This window comes from Corvus hawaiiensis, chromosome 3 (assembly GCF_020740725.1).
Source record: "Corvus hawaiiensis isolate bCorHaw1 chromosome 3, bCorHaw1.pri.cur, whole genome shotgun sequence".
In the NCBI taxonomy this organism is placed as follows: Eukaryota; Metazoa; Chordata; class Aves; order Passeriformes; family Corvidae; genus Corvus; species Corvus hawaiiensis.
This window is the reverse complement of record NC_063215.1, coordinates 87281675-87299916: the sequence shown is the minus strand read 5'-3', so window position 1 is coordinate 87299916 and position 18242 is coordinate 87281675. Positions and strand designations below refer to the sequence as shown.

At 36.1% G+C, this 18242-nt stretch overlaps 1 protein-coding gene across 1 annotated transcript in view; it reads right to left on the bottom strand.

Moving 5' to 3' along the window:
- Positions 1-18242, bottom strand: part of DNAH8 (dynein axonemal heavy chain 8) — a 121807-nt gene that overhangs the window by 912 nt on the left and 102653 nt on the right. Inside the window, exons 82-91 of the mRNA XM_048299603.1 lie at positions 17869-17942; positions 15448-15600; positions 12796-12951; positions 10661-10777; positions 9397-9498; positions 8851-9011; positions 4236-4392; positions 3560-3712; positions 3281-3470; positions 119-240 (exon numbers count right to left, since the gene is read on the bottom strand). Coding sequence (XP_048155560.1) covers positions 119-240; positions 3281-3470; positions 3560-3712; positions 4236-4392; positions 8851-9011; positions 9397-9498; positions 10661-10777; positions 12796-12951; positions 15448-15600; positions 17869-17942 — 1385 coding nt within the window. The remainder of the gene's footprint in view (positions 1-118; positions 241-3280; positions 3471-3559; positions 3713-4235; positions 4393-8850; positions 9012-9396; positions 9499-10660; positions 10778-12795; positions 12952-15447; positions 15601-17868; positions 17943-18242) is intronic.

Genomic DNA, 18242 nt, shown 5'->3' with positions numbered 1-18242 from the left:
ACATTAAGGTGAAGACAATAGTAACATTTTCCTCTATCAATCCAAAGTAACTCAATGATGCATGATATAAACAAAATACCAAAATTAATACTGAAACATCTTTGCATGTCATACATACAGAAGGAGGTGATGTGATTTCTTCTCTAGTTAGCTTTAGCACATCATTATGTATTGCAACTTTATCTAAAGCCCAGTCTTTATGTGCTCGAGTTGCTTCTTGTTTCATTGCCGTCAGGAACCCTTGAGAAATTAAGCCAGACATTCAGTATTTATCTCACATGATAAAATAAAATCTTGCTCAGTTATTAGCATGGTTCTGCTCTGAACTTATAGACAGATAATCAGAGTTCTGTTGAAAATGAGCATCCTGACTAATGATAGCAAACTTTTCTTTGGGACCAAAATAGGAACAAATGACAAAAGTGGCATAGTGTGCATCACACCAAGAAAAATATTTTTAAATGGCATGTACTTTTCTTTTCTATTAAATTTCTCTGTTAAGAAATACTTGTTCAGGACACTGACTTACAAATTATTGTAAGGCAATCAACTACAGGATCCATGATAAAGGTGTCTTTCAAGAAAGAATTTCAAAGCAAACATTGTGTGAGCTGATATTTGTGTAAAGGCAACTTAGCTAAAAGGTGGGAGTATTTTAAATGAAAGAAGTAGAATGAATTTCATTGATGGAAAACAGAAAACACGTGTCTGAGCATGATAATAAACTAACTATATAAGTGTGGGGAATGTAGTTAATGCAGTACCTACGAAGAATGAAAAATTTATGTTTTGTTAGGGGGAAAAAAGGCAGTCCTAGATAGAAATGAAGGTAGAGGATGGCATAACTGAGAAGCAAGTTAGGTGATTTTTTGAGTATTGTTTTGAACAGACTTAACAGAGGTTTGAAATAAAAAAGGTTTGTGATGCAGAGAGCTGAATCGTTTAAGCACAGATGACTGAGCAGCAAAGAGGTTTGAATGTGTTATGAAGGAAAAAGCTACAAAACCAGAAACGCTAGTAGCAAATACCTGGTTGTTTCTGTGTCAGAAGATAACAGTGAAGTCACCAAAAACTCGGTATCTGCTATTTTATGCTACTAGATGAAGAACTACTTGGAACTGTCATAGAGATTGAGACGAAGAATAGGGAACTGCATACTTAAGAGAGAAGGTCCTGGTGAGCAGTGTTAAAAATATAGTGTAATATGAATATACTCACCTCACCCCTACCCACAGCACATATTTTGCACTTAGAAACCTCTCTCTAGCTGCAGGACTACCTTTTTTTTTTTTTTTTGGAACACAGAGTTTGGAGCAATAAGTTCAAGACCATCTGTGTCTCAGGTTTGTTGCCTATTAGGCTAGATGTTTTCTTCTGTTGAGACAATGTGGTCCGTCATCTTCTTTTACACCACTGTAGGTGGTGTGCTCTTGAATCACCAGAGATCAATATGCTTTTCAGCTGTGCCACTTAGGATACAAATGGAATGATGTTTTGACTGGCATCCCAATACCATCTTTTAATAATAAATTGGATGTGCTCCAGGCACCTCAACTCTTTCTGAGAGTGACTCTAAAAAAAACTTCTGTGTTAGTACTTTTTACAGTCCTGGCCATAGGAAGGCCAGTAAGAACAAAAGCATCACAAAGCAAAGGTAACTCATATAACATTCAAGAATTTCAGAGGTTAAGCCTAATTAAAACAAAAAACACCTCAAAGCTATCAGACAGAAGTTTCTTAGGAGAATTTTGTACAGGTAGTTGTGGAGGCTAAGGGAGATTCTCCTATGAACACACACCTAATAAGGTAATGGGGTTTTTTACTCATGGAGGTGGTTAAATTTTTTTTTTCTTTCCTCTAAATGATAAAAATATCAATCTATTAACAGATAATGATAGATAATGTTTACTTGTACTTCACAGCACATCTTTGATGAATTTGAAGAAACTATTCATTAAATAACCTGTGAAATGGATATGCCGTGAAAACTCAATGTTGATAATTCTCTGTGAAAGATAACTGCTATAAATTCTGGTACAGTTGCACATTCACAGAATCATAGAACAGTCCATGTTGGAAGTGACATGGGAAGTTCACCTGGCCCAACCTTTCATGGGAAAGGGAGACTAGATGAGATTATCTAGCACTGTCCAATTACATCTTGAAAACCTCCAGAAATGGGGACTCTACCATGTTTCTGATGAGAGTGTTCCAGTGAGTGGTTGCTCTTACTGTACTGTTAAAAGTAATTTTGTTGCTCCTGTAACATCTTTCTCTAGATTAAAGCTCTTCCATACTTGCAACTTACAGTTTGGAATGAGTTAAACAGTTTCAAACCACAGAAAAAATAGTATTTTCTTTAAAAGCTGTATCATTATCATTACGTATACTTTCTTTAGAAGCTGTATAATATCATGCTACAATATGTCAACAAGATAAATTATTTTTTATATTTAAATTTATATTTATTAACTATATGTTTTCCTTCTTGTAATATAAAAACTGTTTTTATGGGTCAGACTAAAAGATCATAGAACCGTAGAATCACATAGAATGGTTTAGGTTGAAAGGGACCAAAAAATCCTCAAGTTCCAACTCCCCTGCCATGGGCAGGGTCACAAAAAAAACCCCCAAATGTAGAATTAGAGAATTCCACTAGACCAGGTCCAATCCAACCTGGCCTTAGACACTGCCAGGAATGGGGCACCCACACGTCTTTGGGCAATCTGTTCCAATGTCTCAACCCCTCACGGTAAAGAATTTCTTCATTATATCAATTCTAAACCTACCCATTTTCAGTTTAAATCCATCCTCCCTATCACAAATGCTGTTGTGAAAAATCCCTGTCCAGCTCTCTTGTAGCCCCCTCTAAGTACTGGAAGGTGCTATAAAGGTCATCCCCAGAGCCTTTTCCCCCAGGCTGAACAGCCCCAACTCTCTCTTCCTGCCTTCCCAAGAGAGATGCTCCAGCCCACTGATCATCTTCATGGTCCTTCTCTGCACTCACTCCAGCGGATTCCACATCCTTTCTATGGGGGCCCCAGAGCTGGACGCAGCATTCCAGGTGGGCTCTCACCAGAACAGAGCAGAGGGGCAGAATCCCCTCCCTCACCCTGCTGGCCATGCTCTGTCTGATGCAGCCCAGGCTGCAGTTGGCTTTCTGGGCTGTGTGTGCACATTGAACCCATTTGTCGTCTTGGCTTCTGTGACACGCTCTGGCTGTACAACCATTACATTATTATTCAATACATTACTACTCAAGTCTTTTCAGTAACCTTACCTTGGGGATTAAAGAATCCAGTTATCCAAAATACCTTTGGTCTCCCTTGGAATATCCAAGTGGATAATTGAGCATTTCTATCCAAAAGCTCAGTAAACCAGAAGCCAAGTGTGGAAGAATCCCAAGATACTCTTCTCCACACTTGAGGGATTCGAGCATCATACATGTTATCAAGTGCGTCTCTTAAATTCTGAAGGAATTAAATAATATTCAAGTAAATCAATCAATGTAATAGTTTAAAGCACAATATTCCATATGAAGTAAATATACTTTACTTGCCTCACTCATAACAATAGTTCCTTCTATGGCTAATTTCAGATCATTCAAACTGGTGCGGACAACTGTGATCACCTTCTGCATGCGGTCAATTTCTTGACGAAGAAAAATATTCATAGAGTTAAGTGCTCCCATTTTAACTAAACGAGCCTTTACCTAAAATATAAAAGCAGAGAAGGAATTTAGTTAAGTCTAAATTGTTGAAATGCTGTTGTAGTATACAATAGCATAACTTTCTGTGTGTTCAGAAAAGTAAGTATTAGATTTTTATATTATTCAACTAACATCCCCTTACAACTGTTGCAGTTTTGTTGTTTGTTGTTTTTTTTTTGTCTGATACTACCCAATTACTCATGATTCTGCTAGAACAGGACTTCACCCAGAAGGGCCAGGAGACTGCTATCACAAAATGTTGACTGGTTTTTTTCTGTTTTCACAAGTAGCTTTGGAAGTCCAAGCATAGTCTCCATGACATATCTCCATGACCAATTTAGATGTCTTGATTTTAAATAAAAAATCTTCACACCAATTCATGCTGGTAGCAGTAATGTTGTTGGTTGCTTACTTGAATCTACTACTAGCTATATGATCTTTCGTACAATTCAATGTTTCTTTTTTGGAATGTGTAATGTGAAAAGTCTACTGAGAGAACAGTAAGACGAAACTAAGATTAGCTTGCCTCATGAGGGACATAATCTGGAGGAAGTTTCTCTAGCATGTCTTCAGCTGAACGGTAAACGACTGATTCACGAGTTTCTCCAGATCCTCCTCCACTTTCTTTAGGCTGGATGTTGGTGATAGTATCTAAAACATCAGCTGATGTATTTCTTTGGTATCTGAGAGGATGAGAAATATGTTATCAGTTATATAGGATTTTTTAATAGCTAATGATCACTTTGTAGGACACACAAAAACCAGTGTGTCATCAAGTCAAATCAAAACCCACACAAAACAAGTTTTCCTTTGCATACCACACCAACCGTAACACACCGATCATGAACATTTGGTTTACCATGGTTTTAAAGAATATGGACTTCCCTCTTCCCTGTTATACACTTGCTGTATTTCTAATTCAGGGCTAAGAAGGAGGTCTGCAAGCTGAGATAGTGAGATGGCAGAAAAACCACCTAGGGATCCCGAGGAAAAGGAAGGAAATAGCATATTCCTGATAAGACCTTTCAAAGAACTATTTGTTGGGAAGAAGCAACAAAAGTTTTGTAACAAGGAAGAATATTTGCCTCATTTAATTACTTCTTAAAAGTGTAATGCAGAAGCAGGAAAAGGTGGAGATACAACTCTGCAAGCTGCCCCTTTATTAATTAGCAAATTCATTCTGCTTTGAGGTATTTCAGGATTAATGAAAAGGGCTGCTAGATTTACAGCACTGCCGGTTAAAAACTTCTATTCCATTGTGAAGCATGGGCAATGCTAATGTAAACTTATGTTCTGAGTCAATACAAGAATGTGAATTAAATTTGTTTGGCATTGGATAATGAAAGATAGTAGACCACGTCAGTCCTTCAACACAAGAATTACAGGAGTATTTTTGTTACAGTGCTATCCAGTGGCATAGAGCTATGAGGGGAAATAAGAAAGAAAGCCTGGAGTACTGAAGTGTTGGCAATGCCTACTTTTACCTTATGGAATCAGCTACACAAGGAACATACATAATGAGTGATGTAGGACATGCATTCTTACTGATTCAAAGCACAGTTTTGCATGTCAGTTTTACTTTTCAACTTTCATATGATACCCATCTCCTTCTATTACTTTGTCATGCATAATTATATAAGACATGAAACCAAGGATAGAATGTGCGAACTCCCAAAGCACCTAAAGATGCTTTGGATATGGTATCATAATACTAGAGAATCTAGATACTATAGCATTTCAACAAAATTTTTTTGTGAATGCCATTATAAAGACTATAAATCAGAAAAATAGAAGAAATACTACTGGGAGTTTGCTTCTCAGAGGATATAATTTCTCCTTCTGAAAGTAGGCATGATGGGGGCTTTCAAGGTTTTTCATAACCCTCGACTTTAGACTCAAAACTCTCAAGCGTTTTTTCAATTTATGGCCCCATTAAAAGAATGAAAGATTTATTCAAGACTACGTATAAGCATAAAAGATAAAATTTCTCTTGGACTCATGGCTTCATTGGTAATTTGGATGACATAGTGGTGGTTGTAATCTTTACTTTGTGTCTTGCTGATTTAACAAGTAGTGATAAGAGAGATGTGAACCTTCCTCTTCACACTGTAAGCACCATCCTTACAATACTGCTGCAGACTATTTTATGTAGAAGGTATAGGCTCCCTGATTATTACACCAATTTAATTATAATAAATCTCAGAATTTAGAAAATGGTATTTCTAAATCTAAAAAAAAAAAAAAATTAAAAAGAAGGCAATATGCAGAGTTTGGGGAAAAGGACAGAAGGACTTTTGAAAAATAACATCAAAGGAACAGAATCAAATGTTAGTGATATTCCTTTCCTCAATGACACAAGCTAGGAATCTTCTGAAGAGGAGAAATTATGTGAATCCTGTATAAATAACAATTAGTGTTTGAACAAGACTTTTTTGTAAATAAAAATAGAAAAGACAAAAAGATGTATCTTGATCTTTACATTAAAATAATTTTCCAGTGTGGAAGTGAGATTAAAATACTAAGAAGAAATTTCATTCACATACCACTGGGGCATATTCAACATAAAAACCACTCTGCAACAAAATTTTTCTGGGCTTTGGAAAACCTGACTTTCCTTTAGGTTGCAAATAAAATGAAGTATAGATGCAAACAATAACAATAAAAAGATGGCAGAGGTCTGTAAAGGAAGTACCGTGCTCCTGAGAAGAGACTCAGTTGCACATGATGGGTTGACCCTCATCACATGTAGATATCTATGTGTAGATGTCTCCATAACAGGTTTTTGTCTAGACTGCCCAATTCAGCTCATGTATTTTAGATGTCTGCTTTGTGGTCAGAGAAATTGCACTTTACAAGGATCTATTTTTCTTTACTACTGTTAAGGAAGTCTGGAGTAACCATAAAGGAAGCTACAGAAACATTAAATGAAACTCATTTATAGTGTCAGTGTTGCCTGAAAGTATGTAAGATAAAGCACTCAATACCTATTTATATATTGTTTTTCCCTGAAGCAGTTTTGTGAAGTGAATTGTGTCATAAGAAGAAAAAAGAGAATTAATTTTGTATAGATTTTGATTTACTCCGAAAAGGCGTTATTAAAAGTATTTTCTAAAATGTTTGAAGGGAACAGACTACCATTATTTGATAGCTGGAATCTGTGGCATCAGGGATTTTCTGTACTGGAAGTTAAGAAAAAATGCACGTGACAGAAACATTGCCTCGGCTTTGTGTAGAAAACAGCAATATCTATTGCAGCACAGTGTTCAAAACCCTACATTCACCAGCCTGCAATAGCTTAACAAAAATTCAGCTACATTTAAGGCTTCAGTAGGGAACCATTTGGGAAGGGGGGTTTGGCAGAAGATTGTCAGAATATTTGTTTCCTGCTCAGGTACCTGTTAACTGTGTGGCTTTTTCGGAGACTGTGATTCATACAGCAGGTTGAAATCATTCTCAATGACTTCAGGTGTTAATCCTAAATGAAAGCATTGAAATTCATTGAAGCCTTACAATTGGAACCAACAGATTGAGCTTTTGGCCGAACTGTAAAACTGTCACAGCAAATTAGTGAAAGATAAGATTTTTCTTGTCCTCAGTAACATGGAGAGGTCTTGGCTCTCTCAGGGTTTCAATTCTAGCAGTTAGCCTTCTGCATACCCTGAGATGACTTGATAAGATATTATAGGGAGAATTTGAATAGAACTTTTATACTGTATGGGCTGCTAATCCATCTGGTCTGTGCATCAAAGATGAAATTCAGACACAGTAGCTGTGCATAGTTGCCTAAAACAGACTGTGATAAAGCATGGCAAAAAGCATGAAGCTGTTGAACATTTCCCCCAAACTCTAAAGAAACAGAGGCAAAATACAGGCAAAATCTACCAGAAAGAAAAAAAAAAAGGCCTAAAGTAGCAAGAATATGCTGAGGTACCAAGTGGAAGAAAAACTGAGCACTAAAGAGAAATCAAAGAGCTGTTCTTACTCACTAAAGCTCCCTGAACACTGTTAGTCTCAAGTTTCCTCCTATAAATCAGCTCTCCTACAAGCCTAACTTTGGATCTAAAGCATGTGTCTCTTCAAGACTTTGTTTAGTTCTCTGTTAAATCTTGGCTCTTCTTTCTTCTTTAATCATTTCTGGAGGGGAGGTCTTGCAAGCATCTGAGAATGACTTGAAACAGAATCTACTCTTAGATTCTCTTCTTCACAAGCATATATTAACAGTAGTATGTGCTAGGCAGAGTTGACAATAAAACTGTGTACTCATCTCACAGCATGCTTAGAATACAGGCCTCTTGACACAGCATCAGCCTCTCAATTTTGAGACTGAAAAATTGTGGGAAATTATTGTTTCATCCAAAAATGTTGGAAGACGTTAGGTTTTCACAGCAACTCTGCATTTGAATAACGTTTGTTTTATTTAAAAGAGCTATGTGAAGAAACAATGAATGTGGAATGTGGACATACTGCATATGAAAATGCAATAATTCATGGCAGAATTATTAAGAACTTCAGTGAAAAAAATATGATTACGTTCATATCCTTTCACAGGGCATATAATATTAGAAGGAAATAAAGGGCGAGCTGTTACACAGATTATTTGGAATGAAAGAGTGAATTGAGTCAAAGATAAAATTTTAGATGGAACTTGTACTTGGTGCAGTTGAAAAGCCTCTTTTAAATAATGGGAATGGCAGGACTGATGGCAACATAAGTTTGTAGTTGCATCCAAAGGCATGCTTGTAAACCAAATGACAATCCAGAGAATCATTTAACAGCTAGGCACAGAAAAATAAACTGCTTGAAACAGAAGGCAAATACTAGAAACTTTCTCTAGTTGAACTGTATAGAACCACCTATCACATGCTCATATAAAAGTTTCATAATGCTTTCAATTAAAAGAAGTAAAATCACGAGGAGTAAGTAATGAGTTCCAACTGCCTTAAAAGGACGTTAAATGTAGCTGAAGATAACTGCATTTATAACAATGTACATACACAGAAAGTGTTCCACTTCAGCAGTGAAATTCACATGAATCCTAGGTTTCCTATGAAAAATATACTTTACTTAAACATTTGATAGGGACTTGTTTCCAAATGCTAAAAGAAACGTTCTCTGTTTTCAATATGTTGGGACCTACTTACGTAATATCAGCATTGGGATGGAGACCGAACACCTCTGGGCTGTCCATGGCAGGGAGTAACTGGATGTAGTCGAAGTACTGTTCCAGGGTTTTGCAAACTGGAATTTTATACCCAGTGTAAAAGCAGAAAGCGCTGTCAAACATATTTTCATTAAACCACACCTGTGAAAAATCCATGGGGAAAAAAAAGGCCAGCAATTATTTTGCTACTTAGAGGGCTTTTTAATCTCATTTTTACTCTTGGAGAATTAGGGTTCTTGTTTCAGATACTACATCTAATTTTAATTTAATACAACAGTAAATCATTAAGAATTACGTCTACTAAGTTTGACTTCCAGCTAAGTCTTTTTAAGCTTCTGCTCCTCACCAAAGAGGAACCAAGGGGAAGAAGCTCACTGCCAAAGAATGATGTTTTGAAAAATATATTTTACTTTGAAAAGTTTTGTAAACTGGTGAAGTGCATATTCAGCAGAAAGAAGGCCTTCTGATTTCTGTATTGCAGCTGCCAATAAAAATGACAAATAACTGTATTTACAAAGTCTCCTACCCTTGCAAAGCAATTAAGAAGACGCTTATCATAGTCATCTGTGACTCGGCCTCCATACTGTACTTCTCCAATCATGTAGCGTACTGTGTTCCACGATATCCCCTGGATACAAGTAAAGTAAATGAAAGACTATAGTTATATTATATGTAAGAAGAAGATGGTAATTTCAATATAATCTGAAGCTCATAATATTCTGAAATGTAAACTGAAAAAATCATATAACAATAATACTTTATTTCTAATGTATTTACTGAGCTCAACTCTGTAATTTTATAGAAGAGCTGTGCTTGATCCTGCTATTATAATATAGAATCACAGGATCATTTAGGTTGGAAAAGACCTTTAAGATCATGAAGTCCAATCTTTGACCAAACACCAATTTAGACCATGGCACTTAGAGCCATGTCCAGCTGTTTCTTGAACACCTACAGGCACAGTGACTCCACAGCCTTCCTGGGCTGTCCATTCCAATGCTTGACAACCCTTTCCTCCTGATGTCCAACCTAAACCTCCACTGGTGCAGCCTGAGGCTGTGTCCTCTTGTCCCATCACTGGTTGCCTGGGAGAAGAGGCCGATCCCCACCTGGCTACAGCCTCCTTTCAGAGAGTTGTAGAGAGCGATAAGGTCATCCCTGAGCCTTCTCTTCTCCAGGCTAAACACCCCCAGCTCCCTCAGCCAGTCCTCATAGGACTTGCTCTCTAGAAGCAATATCTCATTATATATACAATATAATATGTACATATATAATATATTTCATTATTACTTGTTTGACCTGAAATCACTCACAGCTGCTATTGCCTCTCTTCTTACTCCCCATTCCACTCTCCCCACCCCACCCCTTCTCCCTGTTTCTCATCTTTCTCTCTTGGCTGAGTGCTGCTTCATAAGGAATGGCTACTTCCTGCTAGGTAGTAGAAGACCAAATGGTAGCTGTAGAGGAGTCTGATTGGCTCTGTGAAACTCGTTAAATATTTTATCTCCCTTTCCAAAACAGGTAACATACAGACTTATGAATTTTAGATATAGTAGTGAAAAAGAAAAACAAATTTTAAGGTTCTTAACAACTGTGTATTTTTACATGCGTAACAGCACATAAAATATTTCAGCTTGATTTTCTTGCAGAGAACCTCAACCTTTGATCATTGGAAGTGGCACTAAATGAATAGCAATGAGTAAATTATGATAAATAGTAACATGAGGAAAAAAAAATGCTGCTGCCATCCAAAGCATTTAAATGTACTGTATACAGATTTCAGTATTCACCTTCTTGATGTCAATCCTTTTTAGGTGATTTTGTATAAACTGAACACTGGCTGTAAAGTCTGCTGAGTTAAATTCATAGGGAATATTCCAACCCAAAGGTCCAAACTTGCGTCGCTCCTTAAGAATAAAATTAAAACCAAGTATATTTATGAAATAACTTTTTTCTGTAATAAATTTCAATAATAACAATACCAGTGGAGTAAAGAACGGAACTAGAGAAGAAAGGTAGCCTAGGAAATGGCTGTGTGCCTCATACACATCAATAATACAGCTAAGTTATACTGTGAGGGATAAATATTTATAGAAAAAGCAACAAAATCATTTATTAGTAACTTTACTAATCAATTCACAAGTCACAGGTTTTCAATGCCTCACTTCTGTGTGGATAATGAGATTTTTGTACTAATTAATTAATTAATTTAGAATTGCACAGTTTTTCATTTCTTTTTACATATACTGTCGACTAATGATAGTTTCAAATTTTCAAATGCCTATATTTATGATCCATTTTCCAACGGGTTCTATGATGCCACTTTCATCTTATTGTTTCAATATATTTTTTTTAATGTACATTTTTCAAAATTCACAACTTTATTTTAAGGTTGCTACCATTACATTATTCAAATTTATTATTGCATACCTATTTGGAAATAAAGTGATAACAGTTGTAGTAACAGAAAAATAGTTAACTATGAAAGTAAATGAATATATATTCTGTAGCCCAAACACTTCAAACATCCAGCACTATTAGATTTCTCACAAACTTGTTAATGCCACCTCAGTTAAATTGCTCAATGATTTTTTTTTTCAGAATGTAGCACAAATTAATTCAAGAAGTTAAGAACTAAGTTGCTGAATAGTGCCGACATTTATCAAATGCATAAATTACAGTCTAAATTCAACTAAGTGACATAAATATAACAAATTTATCAGATTTTATATTACCAGGTCAGCAATGACTGACAGTCTTTGACACCTGAAGTAACATTTAGGCACCCTAGCTACAATATTTAAAAAGAACTAGAATTGAAAAAAATCCCCACCTTTTATTTTTCAAAATCAATTATTGTCTATAAGCAGATGAGACAGAATTAAACAATAATACCATACAGAAAGGTGTAATGGTTTCCTGCCAGGTTTTTTTAATTGCTTCTTAAGCTATATTTATCATAATGATCTTGTCACCAAAGGATATTAAGAATTGGTCAGTTTAAAGGCAGGACAATGTATATATTGCTTGTTGGTTGGCAATTCATAAATAAAATTTCTTAGTAGATGAATAGCTGTAATAGTTTTTAAAAATACTGACGGGTTGAATAAGCATAGATCATCTAGTTCCACAAGAACAGTATAATCCTGAGGCAATACACAGAACAACTTTTTCACTGTTTAAAAAGGGTAGAAGAAGGAAAATAATGCAGAATGCTGTATCTTAACAGGGAACATCAACAAATTGTCCTTCTCTCACCAACTGCCTACACCAAAAATACAAGCTGCTCAGTAGAACCTAAGGCTTAAGCACTGTTTTATAATTATTTTGAACTCCTTGGTGAAAAGAAGGTGCAGTCAGAGAGCTCAAATTATTAGCATCTATTGTGATCTCAAAACTTATTTATCTTTAAGTACAAAGTATAGATATCATCGTTCTCATGCTGGAATTAATGTAGAAAACACATTGAAACAGATAAGAATTTTATTTAATTTTGGCCATCTAGAAAATAGCTACTGCAGGTTAGTCATCTGGATTGCCTTTAAAATCAATGGGCAGAAAGAGTGACATATATCTCTAGAAAAATATTCACTCTTAGATAAAAACAGCTGTGACAGATAAGCTGTTTTTCTGTTTCAGCAGGCTTATCTATTTCTATTGACCACAGAGAGAAATTTTTCCCTTATACCCAATGACTAACTTTCAATCAGCTGAAGTTAGATAAGAAAAATGCCCATCATATGAAAATTGTTTAAAAGCTACTTTAAAAAAAAGATATAATAATGAACCTTGAAATATAGATTATAGAAATTAAAGCTTTAGTCCTGCAGCGTGACGCTATGATAAATATCAGAATGTGTTTGTGCAGGAACCTGTATTAAAGTGACTACATATATTACAACACTATTTGCCTTTTAAGAAATACCTGAACAGTAGAATGCAGGAATGCTACAGTGTAAAGCAAAGGTTTCCACATAGGCAGGTTGCTAACATTTAAGAGATCCTGACTAATTCCAGAAAACGTTCTTTTCAGTCCAGCACGTATACCTTGTGGAGGTTCATTTGTGAACTTTATAGCAATCTGTCACAAGAAAAACATAGAGGAATTGGATTTGTTTACTGAAACAAAAAATAGCAACATATGAAAATGTCACAACTATTAGTTATAAATAAAATGTAAATAACTGAAGACTTGTAGAAATAAAGTTGATATGCACTTAAACTGCATAAAAGGAGTACACAAAATCACAGACTAGTTTGAGTTGGAAAGGACCTTTTAAAGGCCATCTAGTTGAATCCCCCTGCAACGATCACTGACATCTTCAAATAGATCAGGGTGCTCAGAGTCCTGTCCAACTTGACCTTGAATCTTTCCAGGGATGGAGCATTCACCACCTTTCTGGGTGCCACCTGTTCCAGTGCCTCACCACCCTCATTGTAAAAAACTTATTTCTTGTATCTAATCCAAATAAACCTTCTTCAGTTTAAAACCAGAACCCCTTGCCCTGTTGCAGGAGGCCATACTAAAATGTCTGTCCTCATCTTTCCTATGGGCCCCTTCAAGTACTGCAAGGCTGCAATAAGGTCTTCCCAAAGCCTTCTCTTCTGCAGTCATACCAGATCAGGCCACGAAGGGTTTTGAACATAGACCTTTAATTTCTGTTGGTTAAAACCATCACTGACACTTGGCCATGGATCTAAAAATTTTCATCAATGACATAGAAGTAGTCACCATGCTTTTCAGAAGGCATATGCTTTTATATCCCTGGTTCAATGACTGAATGATGGAAGAGAAGCATCCAGTATAAATGACAAGATAAGTGTTGTATTGCTGTTTCCAGAATTTCAGAGTAGATACAAAGAAATCTCACTTCTCCTTAGGTCATATCTTTGTGATCACAGTGGCGACTCTGGACTCTGTGCCTGTCTACAGCAGCAAATTGGATTCACCAGAGAATATTCCTGAGCACTCTGGGTCAGCAGGCCTTGAGTCCACATTTGTGGTAGTAAATTGCCACAGCCCCTTAGAATTCAGCCCCCTAATTTCATGCAAACTGCCTAATGGGAAGAGTGGCTACACAATTTGAATTTTCAAACCATACCTGCAAATTATTTGGAGAAGTGCTAGTTAGTACAGGTTTGCACATCAGAGAATGTTGTAAGTACTTATCCCTATGGGCTATTGCATTCCAGCGCTGGATAATGCTCATGGGACAATTTATAAGTTCAGACACAGACTGGCCTTACCAGAATCTCTGTTCCTTGAGATAATTGCAAATGCTGGAGGAACCCAAATAAAAATAAAGGGTTTTTTTCTCTCCAACTGTAAGTAATTGTCTGTCTGGCTTGGGTGACATGGTAGCACGCAGAGAAAGGAGAGTAAATGCCAGACTGCCCATGGACACACTGTCTTGTGTTCCTGTTTCTGTTGGACTGAATTGGAACACTGGAAAATCAGCGTTTCCACTTTTCAAAGGTTATCCTGTTCAGTTTTTGATGAACATTCTATATTTAAAAAAGCAAAGCAAATTGTTCTCTTTTCTACTGAGAAGGGGCTTTCGTTTGTCAATTATTCATGTTCTGGAATCCCTGAATATGTTAACATTTTAACAGGTAATGTGACACTATAGAGTGGGAAATCACAGGGAAATATTTGTGATAAATGCAGTGAAGATTCGTCTAGCAATCCTCTGAGTTCTCTTGTCTCACTTTTAGCAAACTGTGTGTCTATATACCTCACTATTCATAAACACCTTGTAGATGCAGGATGACTTCATTTTCTGTTGAGAGAATATAAGAGTCCATACAGCTAGCTTTCCATACAAAGACCATGGTGATGGATGATTCTCAGTTCTGAAGGTTGTCTGTAGATTCTTTCAAGACAGGAGTCCTTCCCCCCTTCACATGCTAGATGTCAGGTGAGGTATCTTTTTATTCAGAGAGAATGAGAACCAATAAGGAGACCTTCACTGATTTTTAGAGGAAAGGGAACACAGAATTGTCAGCAGACAGCTATTACAGTAGATACTAAGTAGCATTATGACTCACTGTGGGAGTGCTGCGAACCATCATCAGTGACTTACGTGCACTTCCTAAGAGTGTAGGCAATTTTCCTGGTCTTAAAAAAAAGTGTATCCTTGAGACCTATAGAACAACCATTTATAGTTTATGCAAAGAAATCGGGTAGATGATGTTCTCTGAGATGTGCTATCCATGTGTTTTCTGTCCCATTTATACTTCATTTATTTATTACAGGGGAATTCGGAATCTTTCTCTGGAAGAGCTTTTGTGGGCATTAATCGGTTCACAAGGCATCTAGTTGGGCAAAAAGGGATACAAGTAAAACCAAACAGTTTTTATTGAAGTGTTTCTGTGTACAGAATTAGTGTGAACTCACACAAACATAATGCATCATCAAGAACTTCCAGTTACTGGTAAGTAACCTTCCTGTTTGAAGTGATATTTACATTGTAAGGCAAGTCCATTTTTTTTCTTGGGTTTTGGGGTTTTTCCCTCCATTTACATGATTAATTTGAATAATTTTCATTAAGTACCTGAATCAAATATTGGAACAAACCTGTAACAGTGTAATTGGGAATTTAGGATGTTGTTCAGTAGTTATCCAAACTCGAAATGTGTCATTCTGGATCTCAGCAGTAAGAATTGTCTCCAGTAGTTCATCCATGAAATCCAGTCCGAGGTGACAGTTCTGAAGTAACACCCAGCCTCCCTACATAAGGATATCAACTATTATCATATAAAATTTAGAACAAGTTGTTCTTAATGCTAAAGCCAACTTTCTGTATAAGAATCAAATTTGGTTTTCCATGTAATTTTTTTTAACTTTTGTTCTGATCCTGAATATATATTCTCATTTGATATTATAGGATATTGGCGCAGATAATGCAAATAAACATGAGTTAGTGAAAAAGTTATTTCCACATTCTCTTGTTCTCAATGAAAATAACATGAAAATAACATAACCAGACTCAATATTGTAAGTAAAGTATCAGTGCTATCTAGTGGCAAAAAGTAGTTCCTGTATTACTCTCCCAGCAAAACACCAGTAATAAGCAATCCTATCATCAGATCCAAAAGAATGTGAGCGGAAAAGTAACAGCTGAAATTTAAGGAATACGTATTTTTAAAAACTGATTTGTTAATTACATAATCTAAAGTAAGTGTAAAGAGGTGGTAATAAGACTCTAAAAGTTTTTTAACTCCAATTAGTTTATCTGCAATAAAGGCATTTGCATGAAATTCAACCTCCACTTATTTTGATCTTATTCATCTCTCAAATTGCATGAAAGCTCTCGTTTGATTATTGTCTCTCTAAACTTCTGCTTGTGAATTTAAATTCAATCAGCTTTTGTAGCATCACTGTAGAAGCCTGATGAATTAGAAGCCTGATATTAAAATAGGACATTATTTAATCAGTTCTAAACAGTGATGGACAGTGGATTTCATTACAGCTTGTAATTTCATTTCAGCAATTCTGTTTTAGCTCATTTAAAAAGAAATCAGTAACTGTTAGTGAAAAGATATAACTGAAATATTTATGGTGACTGGATGCATATTAAAAACAAGATTAAATGAATGGGTTTTTTTCCTTCTTTTCTGGGGAACAACTTTTTTGAGAGAGATTTTTAATCAATTTTGTACATTTCCAAATGAATTAGACTTAGTTTTTGAAAATTATCTTCCTGTAACACAGCACAGCAGTTTTAATCATATTATATACTCCTGGCCAGAGGTAAAAAAAAACCCAAATAGGTATTTGTCTTCATATTCACTAATTCTGTTTTGTAGTTTCAAATCTGACGTTTACATGTTCCTCCCTTCACAAAATGTGTGCAGCACTAAGGCATGCAGTTGAGAAATTGTTACTAGTAGCTCTGCTGAAGTGCTTCCAATTAAGGGCAAAAGAAAGGAAGGGATGCTCCAGTTTTCACCATTGCAATGAACTGGGAGTTGATAGTGACCATTCTAGACATACAAACAAAGAAATACCAGATGTGTGTGTGCATTTGCACCTAATAAAATTTGTCATTTGCTATAAAGAGATTTCTTTCTTTTCTTTTTCCAAAGTGGTGTACATCTGTACTCCAATACTCACATTCTGCTCTCTATTAGCAGAGATATTCGAGCCCTCCAAAACACAGGTATATGACTGATTCCCCATATTTTGAGTTCACAGGCAACTAAGGCTGTATGTCTTCAATTGCAAGACTGTCCACAACTCCTTGAAGTGTCCAGCTGAGCAGAAGGTACCACGTTTGCACTGTAACTTTTACATTGTATTTGGGGTTTTGATTACTATCTATAGTTACTACTTAGGTTTTTCATGTTTTTACTGTTGGGGAATATCATCTGCCATAACAAAATACACTACAACATTTAAAGAAAAATTCTTGTATATTGTTTAGAAATTCTTAGACATGCTTGGGACACAACCCAAAGGACTGACAATTAAAGCAGTGATGAAGAGACACCAAGTGCTGGTGAGTAAGAGGTCCTGTCACTAGCAGAAATGTAAGGAAAATGTGAAACAGTATTGGGAGCAAGCACATCCTTCTGTATCTACAACTTTAAGCTATGTGTGCACTCACCATTTTATCTAGTAGAAGATATGAATCATCTAGGCATCTCTTAAAGGAGAGGAGATAAAGAAGAAATTCCAATATAGAGGTGGGATCTGCATGACAGATCCAGGACCCAATGTCCTTTTACCCTTGATTAACAGTACAGTGGTAAGTCAGGAATGTGCTGCTTTTGGAAAACTGCTCAGTAGCACTGCTGCCAGAAGTATTGACTTGGACTCCACATGTATATCCCACAGGGGAATGTTTTTAAACTCAGGCATTCAAAAAGACATGTTCAGCCTGAGATATGCCTGACAGCAGGATGAAAATGCAAAATATTATAGACTGCATGCTAAAGAGGTGTAAAAGGACACCCAAACAGACAATCAACTTATATCGCAATGTTTTTCTCCCACCTGCTCCATCGACACCTCTATGAGTTTGCGTGCATGAACCTCTTGTCCTTGGCCCATAGAGATGGTCCTACATTCTATAACATATTTGAAAATTTAAGATTAATGAACTTACATTATTGAGAAAAAGTAAGAATTTCAATTCAGTCCAAAAAGCAGTGATATAAATACAGCGCAATGAAATAAACCTAATGCAAAAGTATATACTTATGAAAGCAGAATCTCTTCACCATCATATTATGCTACTATGTATAAATTTTCTAAACACTGACATTTTGTGTAACAACATTGAAATACAAATACACAATACTTACAGATGTTAAAAACTGACTGTCACGACTGTGAATGTGAATTTGTACCAAATTTTAACAATGCCA